At 44.4% G+C, this 24,424-nt stretch overlaps 1 protein-coding gene across 1 annotated transcript in view; it reads right to left on the minus strand.

Moving 5' to 3' along the window:
* Positions 1-21,919, minus strand: part of cntn2 (contactin 2) — a 30,059-nt gene extending 8,140 nt beyond the window's left edge. The window contains exons 1-18 of the mRNA XM_076156538.1: positions 21,599-21,919; positions 6,709-6,863; positions 5,564-5,705; positions 5,277-5,452; positions 4,993-5,088; positions 4,670-4,882; positions 4,346-4,448; positions 4,029-4,210; positions 3,366-3,502; positions 3,073-3,202; positions 2,828-2,978; positions 2,576-2,703; positions 2,082-2,257; positions 1,706-1,826; positions 1,272-1,430; positions 997-1,146; positions 551-621; positions 176-410 (exon numbers count right to left, since the gene is read on the minus strand). Coding sequence (XP_076012653.1) covers positions 176-410; positions 551-621; positions 997-1,146; positions 1,272-1,430; positions 1,706-1,826; positions 2,082-2,257; positions 2,576-2,703; positions 2,828-2,978; positions 3,073-3,202; positions 3,366-3,502; positions 4,029-4,210; positions 4,346-4,448; positions 4,670-4,882; positions 4,993-5,088; positions 5,277-5,452; positions 5,564-5,705; positions 6,709-6,766 — 2,428 coding nt within the window. The 5' untranslated portion in view covers positions 6,767-6,863; positions 21,599-21,919. The remainder of the gene's footprint in view (positions 1-175; positions 411-550; positions 622-996; positions 1,147-1,271; positions 1,431-1,705; positions 1,827-2,081; positions 2,258-2,575; positions 2,704-2,827; positions 2,979-3,072; positions 3,203-3,365; positions 3,503-4,028; positions 4,211-4,345; positions 4,449-4,669; positions 4,883-4,992; positions 5,089-5,276; positions 5,453-5,563; positions 5,706-6,708; positions 6,864-21,598) is intronic.
* Between the last annotated feature and the right edge of the window lie 2,505 nt (positions 21,920-24,424).

Below are 24,424 nucleotides of genomic sequence, written 5' to 3' on the forward strand. Positions count from 1 at the left end.
ACAAGCCAGATCAAATTCAGGACCTTTTTGCTGCAATATGAGAGTGATAACCACTTAAAACAGTTATATGCTATAAAACAGAATATGCTGTACAACTGATTTTTATGTCTGCTGACCTAAATGGAAATGAGAGTACGAAACAGATTTGTGAAGTGAAAATGTGAGAGTGAGTCACCTTCTTCTGCAGAGTGCACCAAAGCGATTTGGCTGAAGGGCCCTTCTCCTCTGCGGTTGTAGGCCTTGATCTTCACCTCAAAGGGGCTGTAAGGTGTCAGGCTCTTGTTGAAATGGACATAGCGAGAAGACTCCACGTGGGGAGATCGCACTGTTGTCCACGATGATGTGTCTTTTTCCCTGAATGCCAGAACGTAGCCGAAGTTGTCGCCGTTTTGGTACTCTCTGGCCATCGGCTGGATGATTCATAAGAAAAAGTGATGTGTAAAATTCTCCCAAGACATGCAGAGTCCAAATATTGAAAACCAGCACTTATCTAGCAGGTCTAACACGGCCCGATAAACAAAGAACACATCATTCCAAGCAATCCACTCACCCTCCAGGAAATAATGAGTTCATTGCGGTCTCCTCCTCCTCCTGCAAGTCCACTGGGGGCCACTGTGGGAGCTGGAGAGAAACACGTGACAACATACGATATATCAGTGGGTCTCAAACCTTTTGAAAGAATTACAAGTAGGACATCAGAAAATCACAACATCTACAGAGAGTAACATTTTTGTGGGCATTGTGGTGAGATCAGTCAAAATAAACCAAATTAATGATGGTGTTCATCTGCTTCATGGTGCTCATTAACTTCAGGTGAGAGTTCATCCGGCCTTTTGTTCAACATTGGGCTGCTATGGAATTCATTTACACTCCTTTTCAAGTGAATCAGATGTGTAGTCCTAACATGCAAGCTGAGGGCAAACGTAGGCCAGTGGTCACTTGCCATAAGTTTTATAGAGTCTTTAAGCTCGACTGTATGTGACCTTCAGCCCTCACCTGCTTGCTGTGTGCGGATGGTGTGTGAGGGCATGCTGGGCTCTCCGCTTCCCAGGATGTTGCTGGCGATGACCTGGAATTCATAATCCATCCAGGGCATCAGCCCCATCACGCGAGCTGACTCTGCGTTACCCTCGATGTTCACAGGGTCTGGTTATGAGAAACAAACACAGCTGACTCAATCACAAAGGTTGACTGTTACCTGTCTGTCAGAGGTACACAGTTACACAGGTACACACACACACACACACACACACACACACACACACACAAACCTGTCCTCATCTTCTTCCACTCTGATGTGAGCGATGACCTGCCCATGAGGACATATCTTCCGATGGGACTGTGGTTATCGTAGCCGCGACTCCACCTGAGCTCCACTGACGTCTCAGCCACGTTCTTCACCAGCAAACCACCAGGAGGTCCTGGGGGGCCTGCACAGTCGCACAACGGATTTCTGAGTAAAGGTTTTGACTGACATGCCGGTACTAAATCTTCTCCTGCATGCATAGTTACTCTTAATGTTTAGCTTATTCACTCTTGTAAAGTAGATGCTAAGTGCTCAGTGTATACCAACATTTATCTACAACCTAAGTACCTGTAAGTGTTTCATTTATGGAGCGTATAAAAACAGGCTGGTCTACAATTTCAGTAAATTATTTCATTGAAAATAATAAATAAATAAATTGTATACAGCCTCTTTTAGTACCTCGAACCACCAGTTTGGCTGAAGCGGAGGAGCTGTCAACCACAGTCTGAGCTGTGCAGGTGTACATCCCTGCTTGACTCAGCTGTGTGTTGACAATGAACAGGTCACCGATGGTTTCTTTCTGAAATGACAGAGGGGCAGAAATGGCATGATAAACAACTTACAGGAGACGGGAGAAAATAACACTCTTATATTCTGCATTGTAAAGGGAAGGAGGGAAGGAGACAGGAAATAACAGAAAGCAAACTATGCCCCCTCAGGCAAACCCTCCAGACTGGTATCAGAACTGATTCCTTTATACTCCTCTTCAACCCTTCATCATTCACACTGACTTTTTGGACTTCAGTCAGCAAATACCACGTATCACGAGTCTTACCCCTTCCACCCGGCGGTACAGCCCAGCAGGGTCTTCCAGGTCCAGCAGGACTCCGTTGAGAGCCCAGGTGAAAGTCAGGTCCATGGTGGGGTCATGAGAGGCGTGGCACTGCAGTGTCACGTTCTCACCCTGGTTGATGTCAGCATTGGAAGGAGCCAGGGTGATCTTAGTGGCATCTGTGAAATAAATAGAGACACAAATGAAGAGTGTGACATCAGAGCTAGTCTGGGATTCTGTCAACAAATTGATTTATAAGTATAATCTCATACATTTGCGTCTCCTTTCAAAGTATTTTTGATAGCTCATCAAATAAATTATGGATATATTGTCAATTGATAATGAAAATAGTTAGTTCCAGCGGATCAGAGTGGATCATAACCACAAAAGCTATGAATATATGGTTCAGTTAAAAATATGAACATTCTGTAGTATTTCAGATCTGAGAGCTACTTCAGTATCAAGCACTTCTGTGTGTGTGTGTGTGTGGTTCATACCTCTGACAGACAGGTGTCCAGTGCTGTTAGCTTTACCCAGGTAGTTTTCAGCAAAGCAGGTGTATTTCCCCTCATCTGCCCTGCTGATGTTGTGGATCCATAGGATGCCAGCTGGGGTTACTGTCACTCTAACGGTGTGCAAACATTCAGAGGCTCAACATCATATTGTGGAAATAAACATATACAGACTCACCATAAGGCCTAGAAAAAGTTATTATATATTTATTCGTGCCCCATTCTCCTTCATCTCACCTGCTGCTGTTGGTGAGGAGCTCTGTCCCACGGCTCCAGAAGAGGCTAGGTTTCGGGGCGCCGCGTGGACGGCACTCAATCATTACCTGGCCTCCTCTGGCTGCTGGAATCAGCTTACGCACAGGATTCAACCTAAAGTCTGGGGCCTGAACTGGAAGGATGGGATTCAGGATGTGGGGACAGTGTCAAAAAAACAGCTGAGCAGAGGAAAATATTTTATAAACAACAACAACAAAATATCTTACCTTCCACTCTCAGCTCAGAAGCAGCGTAGATGGTACCATGTTTGTTCTCAGCCACACACTGGTACATCCCAGAATCCTCCAGGGCTAAATTACTGATTTTAAGACGACCCCCATTCACCTCCACACGGTCCTGTGGGTGGCAGCAAAGGTGTGTGAGAAATCAGTGCAGGGATGATAAATGATAAACCTCTAAATGGCATTCTGAGGTCGGTTGTCCGTAAAAACACATTAACAATTATTTCATCCATACCTAAAGACGATATAAATGGTCTTTCTATATATATGAATGTTACCAGTGTGCTCAGTGGCTGTCCGTTGCGTAGCCAGCGAATGGAAGGCCTTGGTTTGCCAGCAGCTACACAACTCCAGTAAAGATCTGAGCTGATTTCCACCTCAGAGTCGCTCATCATCTGCAGCCACTCTGGCTGAGCTTCAGGGTGCAAGAAAAGGGCAGAAAGAGAAAAGTAAGAAATATTAAAGAGGGAGAAAAGTATGTACGGGAATGTGTATTGTGCAGAGAAGAAGAGTTGCAGTAGTAGCAGTGGTAAAAAGTAACTTAACATCCAGATTTTGTAGTGGCGAACAATTGTGCAGTTTATTTACATTTATTTCACTAGTTAATAGTTAGATTTGGTTGCAGATTTATATTTTAAATTCAACAAGTGATAAGTTCATAAAATATGGCAGATCATTATTTTCTTTGTCCTTCTTTTCTTTTTGGTTTCTTGTTTTTCATGAAAACAACAAAACTGGAAATGTGATGCTTTTACATCACAGGGAAATAAAACTCTCTCCTCTCTCAAGGACATTTTACTCTTACTTTTATCCTTTACTCAAGGAAATCTTACTACTAAAGGATTTGAGTATTTCAGTGTCTACTAGTATCACAACATGAAACTTATATATTTGATTTTGGAATATGCATTTCAATTTGTATTTCATTTGTGTTTTCCTACCTTGAACATTGATGCGTCCCTGGTAGGTCGTGCTTCCTTCTGAGTTGTACGCTTCACATTCGTAAACCCCCTCGTCGTCGAAGGAAAGCTCAGGCAGAATGAGGGTGGGTCCCTCCGTGCTGTTACCTGCCTTGGACGGCATCAAACCATCCACCTTCCTCCAGCGTAGCTTTGGGACGGGGCTGGAACGCAGAAACAGAGGAAACGGGTGGATGTGAGTTTGGAAGGTGAAGAGGGGCGAGGTAGGTGTATAAAATGAAAACGGCAATGGACAAAACATTCAGTAGGATTTCCAATGAGTTGAAAGGGAAACTCACTTTCCATAGGCGAAGCACTCTAACTGTGCGGTGTGTCCTGCTAAGGCGTACGTCTCTGCAGGAAAACGCACTTTGATGTTTGGAACCGACTTCCTGGGGTTAGCTACAGTGAAACAAACAAGGAGCAGCCATCTTAGAAATGCAATCTCATTTCTGAGCGGTATAATGTACTCTGTGGCAGCCAATATGACCTGCTGCTATCTTAGGTTCACAAAGTGCTGGTTTTGTCGGTAGACAGGTTTTCACTTGCGATAATAGTAAATGATTTCGCCCACAGCACAGCCATTACAGAGTGCTCCTTTCAGCACTCATCATTCTCCGTACCTTCAGGGATAACTGTGAGCTGGTTGGCCTTGCTGAAGGTGCTCTTGATGCTGTTGTCCATGTTGATGGTGGTGAAGCAGAAGTAGTTACCGGTGTCGTTCTGCTCGGCTTTGGCCAGGTACAGATTACCGGTAACCTGGGACACAAACCACCGGCTGTCGTTCTGCTTGATGAAGTGAGGAAAGTCATTGATGAGCCAGCGGTAGGACAACGCTAGAGAGGAGAAAAGATTGGTACAAATAACCACACCGCACTTTAAATTCAGCAGTAAAACAGTTGGAACTGATTTAGTGGTCCCAGTCCTAGTCCAATGGAGGGTATACCTGGGTAATGTGGAGGAGGCTGGCAGGCCAGAAATGTTCCTACACCATCATATGCAGTCTGAGGACTCCTGTTGTCTGGAGGGAAGTCATGGAGGTCTGGAGAAAACAAAAAAGAGAAGAAATGAAACACAAATACCACTGTCACATATACTTCCTAATGACTGTCAGGAGTAATAAACTATGGATGGTATCACAAGTGTACTGGCAGAGAATTCAATAACAACTCCAGAATACAGAACAGCCCACTTAAACTGTGCATACAAGTTAATGGACTGAATATTTACAGCCAAATTTGAGGTTCGCTGCTCGGCTGATGATGGTGCCACAGCGGTTGATGGCCAGACACTGGTAAGAGCCGGCATCGCGGCTGAACTGAGGGCTGTTGATCACCAGGCTGCCAGCGACTAAGGTGTAGCGAAGATCCAAACCCAGCGGGACCTCTGTGCCATTCACAAGCCACCTGCAAGACAAAGACAAGTCAGCAGAGAGGTGATAGTAAACAGAACTACAACTAACTTGGTTGGACCTTTGCGTGCTGCATGACTGGCTGTGTATTCTGCGTGTCACCCACCTGTACGACGCAGCTGGATTGGCTCTTGCCTGACAGCTGAGGGTCACCTTGCCCTCACTCAGGCCCTCCGGGTAAATTAAACTGGATGGCTGTTCTTCAAACACTGGCCCGCTGTCATGACCTGCCACACACACGTCTCCACCTGCAAACGCAATGACGCGAACATAACACAACCCTCAGCCGGTGCGTTCTCACAGGCCGTGTAGAACGATCTGAGGGTGCTGCCTCTTGGATACTCGTATTACAAGCATGCAAAAGTGAGAGGAGACCATGAGACAGATGTATAATGCTGTTCTGGGTGCTGTAGTGTCCCTTCATTTTATCAGCTATGATTGGTTGCAGCCAATTTAGCAAAAAAAATTGTGAGAGTTGGACGCCCGGAGCCTCCTGGGAGCAGACATCAATCATTCAATCTTTTCCTTTAGCTAATTAGGTATGAATACTACAGGGAGAGATGGAAAATAGGCAGCACTTTGGGTACTAAGGCTGAGAGTAAGACTGAGAAGCGTTGGTGTGAGGGAATAGCTGCTAAATTGTGTGTATTTGTGTGTCACTGGCTCAACACTGAGGAGGCAGAAGAGGTTTTTTTTCTTGCACGGGCTGTTGTGTATCTGCAGGGACCGACCATAACCGTGACAGCACGTTTTCCCACACTGGCAAAGCTTGTTAATTTCCCCACAAGCTGCAGCCTATCATCATCCATCATTTATCACCTTCATGCATTCTTGCGTTGCTAAGCCCCAGTGGGCTCTTTTTGAGGAAGATTGGATCCCCTCTACACTCTGCCTAAAAAAACAATGATGAAACTTTAATCGGGCTCTGAAGTCGCCCGATGAGCCGCATGCATTATACTACCATGCTGTACATGTGGCCACTGTGATTAAATGCAATGTAAATGAGGTGATTTAAATGGATTAATTTTCAACTTTAACTTTATTATTATTATCCTGAAGGAAACTTAGGTGGAACAAAGCGTAAAAAGGCACAACGATCACATCAGGACATCCTCATCAAAGCTTTACTGCCTTATTTTGTTAGTATGTAAGCTAAAATGGACAATGAAACTTGATCTTGATCTCTCCGGGCCTAAGTCTACTCATCATTTACTTTTCATCATTAAAGCGTCAAAACCAAATGCAAGTTACCAGCAGCTTCCTTCAGAGCCACTAAGTTGATGGCGAGAAGACACAGCAAGCGCTCCATCGTCGGGATGACGGCAGGATCACGAATGGATCAGCTGCAGATGGAATCAAATCCTGTTCACTGCCCCGCGCGGTATGGAGAGGCGTCCAGTCAGTGCCTGTGGGGAGAAAGCAAGAACAAGAAGTGACATCTACAAGTGCCCATCGATTCAGTAAATGAACAAGACCCAAACTGGCATTATGGTGTATTGTTTCCTCTCTTCTGCTTATTTGAATATATCTTGGCAGTGGTTGAATCAGGATTAGATTGATATGTCGTTTCACCACCTGATCGAATCAACCCTGCCCCGTCTCCACACAGTCAATGGTCTGAGACATTTCATTCAGTGGAGCTCCACAGACTCCAGATGGCGCTGCTGACCACTGTCAGACTCTGTGCTACTCCTGACACAAACAGAGTCTGATCAATTTGTGGGGGATTATTACTGTATTTGGGTGTGTTACAGTTTAATCTGTACACAGTGGCAGCCAACTGGTCATCATCTGAAGGACAGACACGTTTTGTGATGAAGACTACATGTGAGTCCTGCAGGGGAGGAGGTCTGTCATTGAACAGGTAACAAAACTTACACAAAGTAATCTCTGTGTTAACTACTTTCCTTTTTGTTGCTTTGATTCACTCTATATGTTAATGATTCCATATGATATAAGTCCTCAATGAGCTCACTGACACACACACTTCACCATCAGTCTACACTCTCACACAGGTTTCTGAGGGTAAAGAGGGTACATCCAGGCGGCAGAAGAACCATACAGGGGGCGATATGGTGATGGAAATAAATAGATACCAATAAAAATGTCACATCAAAAGCACGAAAATGGAAGAAAACTGTGCTGCAGAGGCTAGAGAGGGACTAGAGCGTGGAAAAAAAAGAGAAAAGTGCAGGAGATGAAATAGAATTGAGATAGCAGTGGGATGATGAGGAGACAGAGACAGAGATCGGCCTTGAAATCTTTTTAGTTTAATGGAGTAGGAAGAGGAGGGAGCAGCGTATCATGTAACTCCAAACGAGGTCTTCGCTGTCTACGTACCAGAATATACAGCAGCTACCGTAACCTGCAGCTCAGTGATTACCACAGACTGAAAGCAAAGCCAGGGTTTTTGCTCAATTTAAAGTCTAAAGCTCAGCGGCTCAATCACTGATTTGGTTGTGCCTGTGTGTGCACGCTGCTGGCCTCCATCATCTATCCTGCTAATGACTCCATTTTAGTATTTCAGCTAAGGGGGTTATGCTATGAAGCAAAATAGATCAAATAGATGACAATAATGGACAATATGCATTAAACTTCATTTACTGTCTCTCTGGGGGACCTGTAAGCCCGACTCAGACTCCATTTGTTTCTCAGTCTCTCTTCTTCCAGTCTTACAGGAACGCAGCCTTGAGATCGGAGCGATGGGAAGAGCAGCTCTCGCCCGTGCGTCCCGGGAGGAAGCTGTCCCGACAGGCCCATCTAGGTCAAGTACCGCTGGCCCAGTAATACTAATAATTGTTTTTCCCTTAACTATTCTGGTGCACACAATATTAATAAGGCGAGAGGCGGCTTTTTCAAATAGTCACACACACTTCCCTCCCCGTATAAAGCCGAGCCTGAGATCCCTGATATTAACTACCGGACACAAAACGGCATTGAGGGAATTAAATAGACTAATGTGGGCTGTTGAAAGCTAATGTAGAATGTTCACCGGGTCTCTAAAAGTAATACCCAGAGAGAGATGGTAACGCCTATAACAGCAAACAGGCGCACTGGAGCCGTTGAAAGCACTACAGGAGGGAAGAGAGGAGCGTTTGCAGTACTCACCATCATCAGGTGTGTGTCAGGAAACCCAACATTTCAGTCAAAGCACAGGCACAAGCTTAACATCACAGACTTCAAGCTAATGGACGCTTTACTGCAAAGCTTGTTGACGAATCAAGTGTGGTAACTGTGGGATTGTAAATAAAATTGTTCGATAAACGATGTGCACTTTGTTGATCTTATACACACAGGGCTTTCATCTGTTAAAACACAGATTTTGGTTTTGCAACATGATGCCCCCCCCCACTGAAAGACTGTGCAGATGTGAAGTGATGATGTCACTTTTTGGGCCGTAACAAACAAAGCCTTTCATCTGAAAACAGTCACGCAGACAAGACAACAGAGCAATTCTGTCATTCGTTTCATCTTTCATCCAAATCTCACACTCAGATTCCACAGTTATGGAACACAAAAAGTGATCACAGATATTTTAATTTGAGATTCTGACTGCGTTGGATGCGTTGTCAGTCTTATAATGCTGGCTGTCTGGGGGGAATGCTGATGTGACAGGACAGCTCGGCCCAGAGTAGTTACTGTTGCTAAGCTGATTGGACTGTATCTGATACCTGTGTTTACACCACTTACATCATTTCCAAGATGGAGACCAATCATAAGCAACAGTGAACACACAAATTATACCAAAATGATGCTGGTTACTGAGGTTACCGCTTTCAGCAGCATCTGGGGGAAAGGAAAGTCAGAGTAGCGAGCTTACAGCAGCTTGGGTGAGTGTGGCGATGACTGTTGCTACAACACTCCTATGTGGCTACACTGTAGAAGAAGAGTGTGGAAGTCAGCCAGAATGCCAAGGAGATTTTCGGTGTAAGTCACGTTGGCAGATATCCGATCTCACATGATCACATTGCTTATCCAACGTGCGCCGCTGTTCTGTGTTAAGATGGTGGAGGTTGAATTCTGAAGGACACCTCAGGACAGCAGCAGGGAAAAAACAAAAAAGGCTAAATGACTAATACACAATTAAACGGTGGGAAAAACACCCCCCCCCCCCTCTCTCTCTCTCTCTCTCTCAGGCCGTCACTCTCCATCAATGACTACGACTGCCCAAGGCTATGGCGCTTTTAGGGATATGCGGACATCTGCTGGTGGGGACACACACTCCCATGAGGACCACACACACGCAAAAACACACTCTACTGCAAGACTGTAACAAGGTAGTAGAGGGAGGAAAGAAAGGGGGAAATACTTGAGGGATGACTGATAGAAGGAAAGGAGAGAAGGGTGCATATAAGTATCCTCCCTGAGTGTCCATATAACTGACGGTATTTTTATCAGGCTAACATATACACTATACATGTAACGCCCATCACACACACATGTACACACACACACACACCAGACATGATCACACGCATTGACTCGCAAACATCCTTGTAGATCATAGAGTGCAGAGAGAGCAACACACATGTGCTACTACCTGCTGATTCAGTGACTGACATGTTGGTGGACACACACACACACTAACACAAACACAAACATACACAGGTCTGTCTCTGTTGATTCAGAAACGGAGATGCTGAAAGCAAGAGGCAGCAAATCCCTCACTGTCCCTTCATAAGTGAGATCAGATCACTGTCGTGACCGGAATCCTACTACGCACACACACACACACACACACACACACACACAGACAAACCTCTCTTTTCCTATCTCCCTGCCTCAGAGGTGTCATCACCACACTCAGTTAGCTGAAGTCGTGATTTTGTGAAGTGCAGTTTGACAGATAACTCAGAGTTCACCACGTTAGCAGCTTGTACTGGTGTGAATTTCACACTGTGTCCCCTGTTACTCTGATCCAGTGTTTCCAACTGGAAACGTCCCATCATCAAATAACCCTAACGTGACTGTGTGCAATCAATAAGACTGACAATTCAGATTTGTGTCAGTTTGGACTTCTTCAAGCTGCACTGGCATGAAAAAAGGACAATATACAGATTATATTTATAAATATAGAACATACAGTATATATAAAATGCATATGTTGGACAAATTACAATTAGACACACACCCCATTAGAAGCTAAATGTCCGCATCTTGCGCCTTTGCAGGACGTATTTTCCTTCTTGGGAAGCGTACAGGGGCCACGATGGAGCGGCTGGACCCTCTGCTGTGGGGACAGCCTGGACCAGCTGTGCCGCTCTCCTTTGTCTGGTAAGCCATGCATGAAATACCAGCGCGAGCAAGTCGGCCCTCAACCCCTCCAATTCTCCAAACATGCAGATGGCCGGCAAGATGTTCAATCTGTTTGTCTGATCCGTGCCGACCTGACGCCGGCACCGCAGAGCGTGCGGAGGGCGCTGGGTCTGAGAAAGAAATGAAATTGCCTGAGCTAAATCCCTCCTGTCGAGCGTCGCTGCTGCGTGAAGTCGCCCTTTTGAAAATTAGAAAAAAAACAACAACTTGTGACCTTTGTAACAGATGACAAGAGGGATTGTTCTGCATTCAGACCAAATTGTGTGTAAGTTCAGCTGTGTGTCTGGTCCATTTTGGGGTTTCTATCTTTGGAGAATACTTAAATGCTCCGATTGAGAAGGCTAGAGGAGCTCCGCCTGTTTCCAGAATCAAAATGTCAGAGAGCTCAGCGATTTGGAGCACTCAGCCTGTTTGTGTGTGTGTGTGTGTGTGTGTGTGTGTGTGTGTTTGTGTGTGTGTGTGTGTGTGTGTGTGCTGAAGTTTTGTCTTCAGATCTATTCATTGTGTTTGTTTATGCATATCTGTTCTGTGCTCGACCTTCACTGAGGGAACTCTCCATGGACCGTCTTTTGTTAATTTGCTTTCGTCCCTGGTGAGATTCCTGCCAGGACAAACGAGACAACCTTCCTTCCTTTTCCTTTAAGTTAGAATAAAACGTGAGCCCGTCTTTGTCGAACAAAGGTTTGGTGTGCGATCATCACTCATGCGCTTGCCAGCAAAAATGAAATGAGTCCACCAGATCTGTAGCAAATTGCAACTTCCAACATTTTTGTGTCCTTTTTGTGCCACTTGTGAAACGATCTCGCTCTGAACTCTGTTTTCATACACGTACATATTTACAACCTCCCTTATTGGGGCTACGAATGATTTATGTATGGCTGCTGATTGAGGAGAGTGCTCCCTTCTGGTCCTGCTTGACCTCAGCGCGGCCTTTAACACTATTGATCATGCCGATTCTAATCAATAGAGTTCAGACAAAGGGGGTTGGTATCAAATATAGATACTTCTTTGTTTGAATTAATAGTTTCATCTCCTTAACATCAGATGGTGACATGTAAACTCAAGAATGGAGTATGAGGCAAACATGCTCTCACTGAAGATGCAACTGTGAGCAGAGAAATCTATGGAAGCTATTTATTGATGCCCTAACGTGTCATATTTACATCTTTAACCAGAGAAATAAATAAAGCAAAAACACTCATAACACACGTCTGTTAACTTACAAGAATATCAGTTTTCTGGTTGAAATATTCTTCTCATTTTACAGCTCAAAGACTGCAACAGAGAAAAGAACACGGCGGCTCATTATGATGCCAGAGATACGGCCAATTTTGAAAAACTAATTGCCACAAATCAAATCTAGTGAAAAACCCAGTGAGAGCCACGGCGTCTCCTAAACAAATGATGGACTCTATACAGAGAAAGCAGGGCTCCTTATAAATACTGTTATAATAACATAATTCTCAATCTACTGTGTGTAGCACATAAGGCAGCAGAATTACGTACAGCCATTAAAGGATGATTTGGACCGTCGAGTAGTGTGTAACTCATAACAAAGGCGCCTGCCTGAGAGCTACGATGACTTCATGCACACTGTGGCTGACTTCATCACCGCTCTTGAGAAACACATCTATTATCTGTGTGAGTGAGTGTGTGTGTGTGTTGTGTGTGTTGTGTGTGTTTGTATTTGCATTGATGTCTTCTGATCGTTGGGGAACAATAGTTGGTCTGTAAGTCTCCTTTTGCCACTTCAACAGAGAAGCATTGACTGCAGTGCAGGCACGCACACACACACACACACACACACACATACACGCACACAAATAGCAAAACTTACAGTACACCCTGCTATATTACCATCACAACAACAGTCAGAGCGCCCACTCAAAGAGAGGACACTTAAGCAGTCATGAGAGAATGAGTAAGTGCGTGTGTTTGTATCCTCAGAGAGAAAACACACACACACACTTCGCGGACCCAGATAGGAAGAAGAAGCAGATGTGTGAATATGAATAAAACCACACACCCGTAGAGTGCGTTTACATGCACTCCTACACTACAAATGACTTCAATCGATGAAGGTAAAAATGCAGAGTGAGCAGTACAGGATCCGTGGGACGATGTAATGGGGTCAATTTGCAGACGATACATGACCTGTTGCTTTAACTGGCTTAAAAGGCGACATCGAGGTGGGCAGTGAGAGACCATACTTACAGCATTAAACATGAGATCCACTCGACAATCCACAAGTGGAAATTAGACTACAGATTCAAGTCGGTGCCAACAAAATCCCTGGAAGGAGGAAGTCCTTGGAGGTGCCGTGGTAACTGCGGAGTCAGCGATAAATCGGAGGTTTTTGGAAAGCAATTTAGGTGAGCACATGTCGAACCATATGGCCAAAGACCTGCAGCAGCTGCTTCCCCGCTGGTTGTGATGTTTCACAAAGTGCCTCCACTATGTTTTAAAATGGCCCCCAATATTTCGGTCGGCGTGGTTACAAACCTGGGAATGAGTTACTGCCGTCTACCAGCACAAATTCTCCCCGTCGGCCATGCAGCCTTACAAAGACAGGATGTGTTAACGTCCGTAAAAACACACTCCCTACTCTACTTTGTCCTTCCCGCAGCACGGCCCAGTTTGTCCCCCCTGCCTGAAGGACGAGCTCCTCCTCGTCAGTGTGTGCTTTGTGTGGCCGCATTAGCACATGTGAAGCGTGGTGACCCAAAAATTTGCGGATGTGTCACTTCTGACCTCTGATGTGAGAGCCCCCTCTCAGCAGGCGTCGCCGCCGCTTCCTCTTAACTTTGCAGCTTGACCCCACGCAGGACTGACTTACGGCCCGCTGAAATAAGGTCAGCGCTGCACCGAGGGCCGTAGGCGGAGACAGCTTGTCCATTGAAGTTCTTCTGAGACCACCATGTTTGCCCTGGACTCTGGAGTCTCAGGGAAGGAAATCATTATTAAAACAGGCCAATAATTCTCAGTGATGCATTTTAGGTCCTACTTTTAGGCTCATGAGTAACTTCTGGAAGCTGTAACTCCTCAAAGACCCAGCAGTTTCTTGAAATTGTTTTGATTTTTGAAATGTCTCCAAACATACTGATGAAATATTTCAAGTCTCACACACACACAGCCAGTGCCAACACAACGCCCCGATCGGCCCATTCCCATCCAGCTGGGCGTCAGGTAATATTAAAAAACACATTTCCCCGTCAGCCCTTCTTATCTGGAGACACCCTGCCTCTCCAGAGACCCCCAACCCAGACGGCGTGACCTCCGCTGAGAGGCACGGCGCCGCCAGGGCCCCCGCGGAGCGACAACCCCGCGTAATATTGGTTTCTCTCTGTCCCGCCTCATCTGTCACACAGCTCAAAACGGGTATCGAGGGAGATGAAGGGAGAGGAAGACAGGCAGGGGGACAGACAGGTGACACTGATCTATGAGGCAGATATTGACGCTTTAAAACAGAAAACAGAACAGCTAACTGTAATGAAAGGCGTCTACGTTTTGTTTCTCCCGCTTCTTATACAACACAAATAAACTGATGAGCTGCGCTTTGCTCGATTCTTTCTTCTCCTTTTTTTTCCGACATAAAATAAAAAGCCAAGCACCGTTCAGACTGAGCAGACACTAACAGCGACTCAAAGAACCGAGAGCCGACGAGGAATCGACCGCGACCAGACAAAGTAGTGATTGGCAGAGATATGTAAGGTAAATGTCTTACATATATAGGTCAACTCTGTCCAGAGAGCTAAAATTAAAAAGGCAATAAGACTGTTGAATCGAGATCATTATTAAGCATTTGCTGTGGCACGGATAAATCTCATTATCCTTTATTACAAGACAGATTCCTGGGAAGAGCAGCATCCCCGCATACTGCAGCTGTGCCTTCTCTGCATGCGTGCGGTCGCATTATAGACGTCGGCTGGTCTCATTTCCATAATCTCCACCGTACTTTAAATGTGCTGCAAATGCGAGCAGAGAACTCGCCGTAGTAGGAACCAGGTAACTCCGACTCTAGCTGATTCCTATGTGACATACTTTAGTTCCTACCTATTGGTTTTAAAGCGTGTAAAGTCAAACCGAAGCGACATGAAACATTGAAAGGATTGTGGGAAGGACGATGTCGCTCTTGTCTCCTACAGAATTCTGATATTTTCTTCCTTTTTGCGACAAAACTATCATAAATCCTTCATAAATTACCTGTTAAGTCTTTTCACAATCGACTGTGACTAATCAACCAAGAGCTAATCACCTAATGTTACTAACACTTAATCATCAAGGGCTCAAACTGTATTTATAGACCAGATGTTGTGTTGCAGATGGTAAATTGACATTTTGGTGATAATTCATACAACACGGCGGCAGACAGCTAAGTGCATCAAGCGGGGCCATCTTCCCCTCGTTCATCACCGGCTTCCTTCAGCGTTTGGCCATTAAAGAGGCGTCACTATGGCATTTGGGTTAAAAATCTGTCTCGCATGTTAAATGGCAAGATTTGATCCGCGTGCGATCCGTGTGTCTTTATGAGTTCCCCCCTTTGTGTTCTTCTCTCGCCGTCATGACATCTTTCAATTCCTATTGATGCTGAGACCTTAAACACATCGGCAAACGTCAACGCCTTTGGGTTGCTGTCTGCTATTAGTCGCTGTCAATCAAACCCATTTCTTTCAGTTAAGTAATCAAAACCGACTCATGGTTTCAGCGCTAAAGCCTGACCTCTGATACCATGGTCTGAGACAAAATGGTGAAGTGGAAAAAGCTGTTTAATAGCCAATTAAAAGAACCCGTGTGTGGTTTATCTGCTGAGAGCCTCTATTCATCGTCTGCAGGAGAGTTTTCTGGGGCAGTTTAGGATAAAATCTCCTGTGTGGATTCTTTCCCAGACTGAGTAAATGTGAAGCCGGCGCCGTGTTGCATCACTCCAGCTCGCCGCCTGTGCCCGAGTGGCTTCGTGCCTGGATCCCAGGGCGTAGGCGTCTATATTTACATAAAGCGTACTTATTAACGATTTTAGGTCAGACAGCACTGGCAGTGGTTCATCCTGTGTGTGTGTGACTACGAAAACTGTGGGCCGCTCCGTAAAAAACCCCGTAAATTAAAGAGTTACAGTCGGGAGTTGTGGGAATAAATGAATGCCAGTACTCCTTTACTACTGAGATCATCTTGGCAACCTTACACACAAGAGGTGGTCAGATTTAGTGAAGAGGAGTATAAGTCTTATTATCAAATCAACAGATGTGCCGAGCTGTGCTGCATGGAGAGACAATAGGAGGAACATTTCAGTCTTGGAAATAAACCTCAGAAGAGGCAGAGTTTCGGTGCCAGTATGCTGCTGGGCTTTGAAAGAACTGAGCCAAAATGAAAGTTGCTCCATACCCCAGATCAAATAACTCCGACTCGGTGAACCTGAGACTGAAGTCCAACTTTTTAAGCGTCATGACTCTAAAACTGCATTAGCAACAGAAAAGGTTTCATCCCACTGAATCCTCAGCAACCTCGGGTGTGTGTGTCTTGTCCATACAGAAGTGATAGGTTATTAATGTGACGTGTGTATCGTAGCTGCCTCACCCTTCAAGCAGACATTTGCCTTAGATCTATAAGAACTTAAAGCGATAAAAGGCTGTTACCCTGACGGCCCATATGGCCATGATGAAGCCACTCCACAGCCACTCCATTATCTGTGTTATTATCCTGTGAAAATGTGAATAACTGTCCACTTAACCTGGATGTGAATACATTATTGAACCAGGCAACGAAGTCAGACTGCATTGGCATTATCAACCAGGACAGGCACAACCGAACAAACCTGAGCAACCCCTCTCAATAGGAGAACATGTTAATGAGACATGTTTTAGTGTCTCACAACACACACAAGTGTGATCCGCCTCCATCTCCATCATCCTGCAATCACTCCATTCAAACGTGACTATTCTCTTGATGGTAATTACAGTGGTTATTTGAGATACTTGAGATGGTTGAAGAGGCCAATTTCTTGATTCATGGATGGTATTGCGGCACGTGCAGATGGAGGGGATGAAGGATGGTGGCTTGTTGTGCCGTACAGATCTTTCCTCTCCACAGAGCTTCTTGGTCTCAGTGGCGCTATGAAGGTCTTTTCTTTAAGCTGTGTGGTTCCCTCAGAGACAGTCCTTCAGCCTGCCATGTCCGGTGCCATCTCCTCCCATCCACTTAAGGCTGATGTGGTGCCGTCTCAGGTGGGCTGTAATGATGTCATCGCACCGCTCATCCTGTCCTCCAGAAGTGCACCTTGCATTGCTCTTTGGGTACGGACAGAGGGGATATTTCCCTCCTAATGTCAAGGTTCTATGGGGTCATCAATGTAGATTCAGAGACAGGATGTAGGGGGTTTGACGTCATGATATGAAACATTAAGGCTGAAAATGCACAGTGATAGCGGTAGAGGAAGAGGAGCAGAGCCACGGTGACCCGGCAGGCTTGAGTACCGCAGCTGGGAGCATCATCACAGATTAGCAGGGAGGCTTTTGCACTTGTATTAACGACACCTGGCTGTATTCTCAGTGGATTTCGCTGCCATCTTTGCTAGCGTTACCGCTGTGACAGCTTCCTGGTCTCCTCCTGCTATTAGCAGTCTGCAGCATGTTCTCCTGTTCAGCGCTTCACTGGGTTTTAATTTGGAACCGACCTGCTGCAAGGCCTCTGTATCTACCAGCAGTCTTCGGTAAACCTTCTCACACTCTGAGGAATACTCAACCACACAAACCTACGTGACGGTTCAGCTTAAAGCAAAACTAGATTATGAAGAACCACACTTGATGTTTTCCTACCTCACAATACCTTTAATCACTTCTTATATTCATATTATGCTCTGACACAAGCACAATCAAACAGGCCATCCTGCATTCCTACCCAGTCTTACACACACACACACACACACATACACACACACACACACACACACACACTATTTAAAACACAGAGAAAGAAAACGCTCACTGCTACCTCTGAGGCTTAATTTGTTTCACAACAACATCTTGTGAACACGATCATCACTTAATGGCTGAATTCTGTTAATTGCGTCTATGTTTGCTGCTCACGCCGCGTTTCTTGCTAAATGCCAGTACAGGAGAGGATGTGTGTGTGTGTGATTGTGTGAATGCAGTGTTTTCCCTCTGATGTAGACCTGCGCCAGCTTCTTGGTGTGTGTTACATAGAGTTCAAACAGGCAACAAAATAGGTATATGACTATAGGAGCGGAGGGCAAATGAGGGATCGTGTGTGTGAAAACACAGCAAAGAACAAGAGACGACGAGAGAAACGGGCTTAAAGCTTCCAGCCCGAATGCTGACCTATCAAATATTCATCAATTCCAAAAGACGACAGATGAGGCCAAGCGTCTTATAATAATGTTTGCTCTATAAATGGACGCTCCCTCGCAGTCCATTGGTCTTTACAGGAAGTTCCTTTAAAGGTTATCGTGTGATGAAATGTAATTGCATTTTGGTAGGCGGTATTCAATTTCATTTGAACCATCTCATCTACTTCCACTTTCAACTATCTCCATGGGAAGGGCATGAACTAGCCTCTTCACCCGGAGAAGTACAAGTGCCTGCAGCTTAACAAGGCTGTAAAACAGTTTTCTAAGTCAAATATCTCTCTCAAAGAATAAATTGCGACTGTATGTGAGAGATGGCGTCTCTCTTTTCTAGGGACGAATTTCTCCTTTCGTGACGGTTCAATATCAAAGGTCAACTGCAGCTCTACAGAGACGGAGGCCCCTTGCTCTTTGATTTGGAGGTACTGGCCCCCAAATCTGATGGTATCGTTGATGTTGTCACCCAAATTGCACCTCGGTTGGAGTTGATAGAAACATGTGGGTGGTATTGTCTGGTTGTCCAAAGAAATTTGAAAGAATTCGAAAAAAATAAGAGCAGGAATGCAAAGTAGACACATATCCTATGATTTCAGCCATTAGAAGTCGGCAAGACGTAGCAGACGTCTCCTAGATCAGATACCAGGGTGGATTCTTTGCAAAGCACAAAGCTCTCTCCCTGCCATCTCCATATCTCCATATCTTTGCGACACTATGGAGCAGTTCAGACGTTTAGCATTCGTGACATTTCACATATCTGTCCGAGATGGAGGGATTGACCCCCCAATCTTACCCCTTATTAGAGGACAAAGAGCCATTTACCAAGGGGTCTATGAGTAACAAAGGGTTGAAGTGAAGGCTTTACTGTTTCGTCATAGCTGTGTTATATAGATGCAGTCTACGCCATTGCAGTTGTGGTTTGATAGCCGCCTTTGCAAGACCGTGGAGCCTCTGAGGAGCAAACTGTAGACGTGTCAGGGTGAGAGAGATTTGGGGTAAGAAGCCAGATAACAGTAACAAGAGGAGAGCAGCTGTGGTTTGCTAATGATTTCAAAGGTTTGACAGCACATCTTCATTATCTTCATTATCCAGTGAAAGAGCTTTAATTACATAAAATCCTCGAAGTCGCCCGACTTTGCCGATCTTTAGTTTCCCAGGGAACTAGGTGATTAACCATAAAACTTTAAGTAATGATTGTTTTGTTATTTCATTATTATTATTGTTTTGATGTTTCTGATTATCAGAGGCTACGAGGAGGGAGGAAGGAGGAGGAAGGAGTCAGGCCCACGGGGTGTAGCTGTCATGACGAGTAACAAGCCAACCAAAACAAACAACTGCACAACCATGAAATCATCAGAGGTCTTTTGTCTGCTAAGATTGTTCGCTGTGCGCTTAAAAAAAAAGGTAAATCCACATCATCCCAGCAGCTAGGGGAAGTCAAATCCAAATCTCATTCCACTCCCGACAGCAGTAAGTAAGCCCGAACGACTTGTTTGCATTAGGTTACCTTCTGTGGTCTCCATAGGTATGCTACACATTGTTAGAGACCAATACTTCCCCCTAAATCTCTTGAAACTCAACGCAGTTCACACTCAAACTCTCACATGTTCACAGTCACTCGGAATCCAAAAAAAACAGCCACTAACTGAAAACAACAACATCAAAATAAAAAAATAACATCCTTTTTAAATTATAGTTAATTGTTAATTGAAACTATAGAAAACTTTAAATCACAAACATGTACACTCACTGATGTTGCTGTTGTAATTTAGGTTTAAGTACTTACAGTAAAAAAGTCATTGTAAATTAGATCATTAATGGCACTGTTGTATTAATGTGGGATTAACCACAGATAGTTGAATTCTCCACCACTCAAAGATCCTGCCTCACCATGAGAGTCTGCGTCCCATCCCACAACGCTACAGCATCACGCTCTGCCAAAACTTCACATTTACAGCCCTGCGCTAACATTTCCACTTGGTGTCTTGTCCAGCTTTGCTTCTTTGTTCTGTTTTAACAGCAAACACAGTATTTCACAAGCACTGGGATGAGTCACTGACAAGCTGCTGCAAATAAGCCTCTGATGTCTAACTCGTCTCTACACCAAATTCATACTTGTAAAAAGAAAATACAGGAATTTCAGGAAAGGCACAATTGTTTACAGCATAAATAAGGAATATGTATATCAAATGAATGTGCATTGCCTTCCTTTGACCCAACCGTCCATACTCTGCAACAGTGAGGTGCAGATCAAGCTTGCACTGATTTGTCGGATGGCGTCAGCAATCGAGCACCTTTCGACTTTTGCAGATTCAATAAACACACATAGACATTTTTCTATCTGGGCATCTTCACTATTCATCTCTAGCTGCAGCGGATGGTGTATACATTAAGGGAATTCAACTTTAAAGGATGGTATATTAACCACCAAAAGGTACAAATCCAGATTCAAACATTTTTCTCATGTATAAGTCACTATAGAAATGACACAAATAATCACCAAATCTAGAGAAAATGTATTGTAAAAAGTGGTTAAAACGTACCTTTACAATTGAATATTAGATAGAATGCATCCTATAGGAAACATATGATCTTTTTCAGATAGTTCAGCACCCATCAATGTGGTAACGATGTCCAAAATCCTTATCTTCAACTAAACATCGTTTCAAAAGCACAAATAACCTGAAATTACATCCCACTTCTTCAAGCATCTCTTTTTAATTTAGCTTTAATGAAAGTGCTCTATACACTTTAATCTGCATGGGTTCAGAGTTCAGACAATAAGACCTGCCACCTGCTGTCCTCCATCCATTTAAGATCTCTACAAACCTTTCAAACCACCAGCTGGGACTTTGGGCCCCCAGTCTGCACGATCCAAACCCTTGTCCCCAGCATATGGACTTTAAAAATGCGAGTTACTTCTTGGAGTTATCTGCATTATTATTCCAAGAAATGATAAACCTCCGTACCTTGGCGAATCCCGTATAACATCAACTTTGAGCTGGCAGAACACAGGTGGTAAAAACGCAACGCGGACCACTTTATTTATATTTCTAACAACAAAATGAGTGCTGAATATGCACTAAAATGCGATCCGGTGTGGAGACTGGCTCGCAGCGGTGAGGGAAAGATCTACGGTTGTGTTCTTCCAGGTGCGCACCATCGTCAAAAAGCGACGAAACGTTTAAATATCCGATTTTTTGAACGGAGTTTGGTGTAACATTCACCCGCGAGGCAACATTACTGGTAACGGCATCTGCTCGGAGGTCTGCCCGACGCACGCGCGGGTTATCGCATCAAAACGACCCCTAAAGCCGGGTATCCATTGATATTAGCCCCGGTGAAACAACCGACACCAGCTTTCGGAAAAACCCCGCACACAAATCGTTTTAAGAGCCGAAAAGAGACGAGAAATGACTACGACGTGGAAAGAATACAAAGGTGTTAGCGGGACGTGGTGGGTTTGTTTACCTTACTGTAGATGCAAAATAGCGTAGACGGTCTTTCCTTCCCGGGCAGTGGCGATGCGGTGAGCCGCGGATGATGCGCGGGAGGCGGGGTGATGCTGCTCGCTTGTTCAGGGCAAAGCGGCGCTGTGTTTTGTTTGATGCTACCGTGTCGCGCAGGTTTGTTACTGTTCTCCTTCCTTCGTGAGCCCCGTGTACCTCCTCCTCCAGCCTCTCCTCTCTCTCTCTCTCTCTCTCTCTCTCTCTCTCTCTCTCTCTCTCTCTCTCTCTCTCTCTCTCTCTCTCTCTCTCTCTCTCTCTCTCTCTCTCTCTCTCTCTCTCTCTCTCTCTCTCTCTCTCTCTCTCTCTCTCTCTCTCTCTCTCTCTCTCCTCTGCATCCTTCCTTTATTTCTATTACCCTCTCCTTTCACCAATGAAAGTTCGTTAAATTAATAAAACTACTTCCGGTCATGACATTCCACATTAAATCACGCATTAATAATTGGGCTTTCTCTGCGGGCTTCAATCACAGTTTCACTAATGCAGTGTGTGAAGGTTAATTTTCTGTGTTTATGCAGTATTCTATAAGTGGATGATTACGGTGAAGGAGGAAGGATTGGCGTAGACAGCGTGATGCCCCCACCCCCAATGAGGTCTTACATTTCATACAGCATCCCGATAACAAGGTTGCACGTTGATGCCTCCCTGGAACCTCAGCACTGTATATTTTCTCTGTCTCTCTTTGCTTTAAGCATACTTTATTCACTAAAACAAGTCCGTTCACTTCCTCAAGAGTTGGTACCTCCCTCTTGCAGTGTTGTATTCCAAAGAATAAGAGATTGAGCTGAAACAAAACTTATACACTTTCAATTTTGAGTGACGTGTCACCTTACCTATCCTGATATGAGGGTCACGATGTTGTCAAAGGTAAGTCATTCCTATGGTCCAACAGTCCCACATTCCCACATTCCCCAGTAGCACAAAACACACATGGATCCAATTAGTGAGATTCAGTGGTTCATGAAATAATCATGACCTGTTATCTGACTGAGGAAACGCTGATTGCTAACATCTGTAACAAGATGACAGATTTTTACATACTTGAGAAAATCTAACCCTCATTTCTTGGTGTAAGTTTGTAAATCAAGAAAAACGGCACTTCGTTGCTCATTATAGCTGGAAACATTCCCCACTCAACGCTGTGACAGAAGGTGTTTTGCCCTTTACTGGTAAAGGAAAACACCTGCTGTGCCATTTCTGATTGGCGTAGGATGTGTATTATTCCACGACACCTTTAATAGACAGCTGAGAAGTCCCACAGAGCCAAACTTTTCTGTTTTTCACTCACAATATCAGCGGCTACAAATGAGGAGAAAAAAGTATGCAGTATGTATACAAAAAAGCACATTTCCTTGTTAAACTGTGTACATTGAGCTCATCACCTTGTGTTAAGCGTGTGGGTCTATAAGGAAAAGGAAATTATAAACAATTTGGTGTTTTTCCACAGCAGGTGGTGATTGAAGTCACAAGCATGACGTTTTTACAGATTTGCAACAGTGCCTCCCTGCAACCCATGTTGTGAAAGCCTTTAGAAAGAAACTTCAACCCTATATTTTATTTTGAAATTACACTTCCGGTATCGCCGTGGTGCTCTATGTCACTTGATGCCTCCTGTCCGGTCTCAGATGCGGCGGCGGCAGATTGCTTCTCCTTTTGTTGTGGCGCTCCGCCCGCCCGCCCGAAGAAGCTCCGTGGCCAGCGGCGGCAGGTGCTGCTTCACCGCCGCCCGCCAACGCTCCTGTCCCGGTGGACAAGTGAAGAGCGAGGTACCCCCCGCCCTCCCGCCCCCAGCCAATGTTACTGTTACGTTGATGAAAGACAAAGACCTGCAATCAGTGAATAAGGCGATTCACAGTGATTACAGTAAATATACAAAACCCAAGTGCTCACAATAAGAGAAGAGTTCAGTTCAAACCTTTTAGTCTCCGGTTTGAGTGATTTGAGGAATAAAGACAGAATGGGGAGGATAAAAAAGAAATACAGATATGTTGAAACAAGATCTGATCATTCGGTCATTGTTTTTTTATTGAATGATTTATTTATCTATGTATTTTGGACAAATGCTTTGCCTGCCCTCACTGTCCTTAATAGATTCACACTCTGATTCTTTTGTTGTTAGATGTCTGTTGTTGTTTTTTAAAAATGTTTTGGTCATTATTCATTTACCCCTATATTTTTTTATTCTGACAGAATTCGTTGTAGTTTTTAGCAACTACCACTCATAAAATATAATAAGTATTTAATATATTTGAACTATTTCTACTCCCAAATGTACCACTGTGCTTCCACAAGAAATGTTAACTAAACAAAGTGATTTTGTGAATGTTTTGTGAACATTTACAGTGATTTTAGTGTTTTTTGAGTGTTTCCTTTTGAAAGGAAAAAAAACTCTATCTGCATTTACAATCTAATACAAAAGCAGTCAAACAAACTGCGTCCATATGCCTGTAGAAAGAGGAGCACAAAGATCACACCGGCTATTTGTATTATTCCATTCCCCCCTCTAGAACCCCCGGGGTCATTACAGCGGAACAGCCGCCATCCAAAGTGCCACCAATTAGACAAACAAGGACATCTTATGACAAAACACACCAAGGGCAGGATCCAGAGTAAGAATAATAAAGCTTTTAAAGCAAAATCCTGGATAATTGGTAATTACTCAAGTGACAGCGCCTCATGGTACACTCATATGTGCTTAATTAATCAGCAATAATTCAGACTATACTATTGTTCGGTGAATAAATGAGGCTGCAGAAGCTCTCCCCAATGGAACATTTAGACAATGGTTGCA

Source organism: Genypterus blacodes, unplaced genomic scaffold (assembly GCF_046128005.1).
Source record: "Genypterus blacodes isolate CSIRO-AG114 ecotype Tasmania unplaced genomic scaffold, CSIRO-AGI_Gbla_v1 ptg000070l_1, whole genome shotgun sequence".
Taxonomy (NCBI): Eukaryota; Metazoa; Chordata; class Actinopteri; order Ophidiiformes; family Ophidiidae; genus Genypterus; species Genypterus blacodes.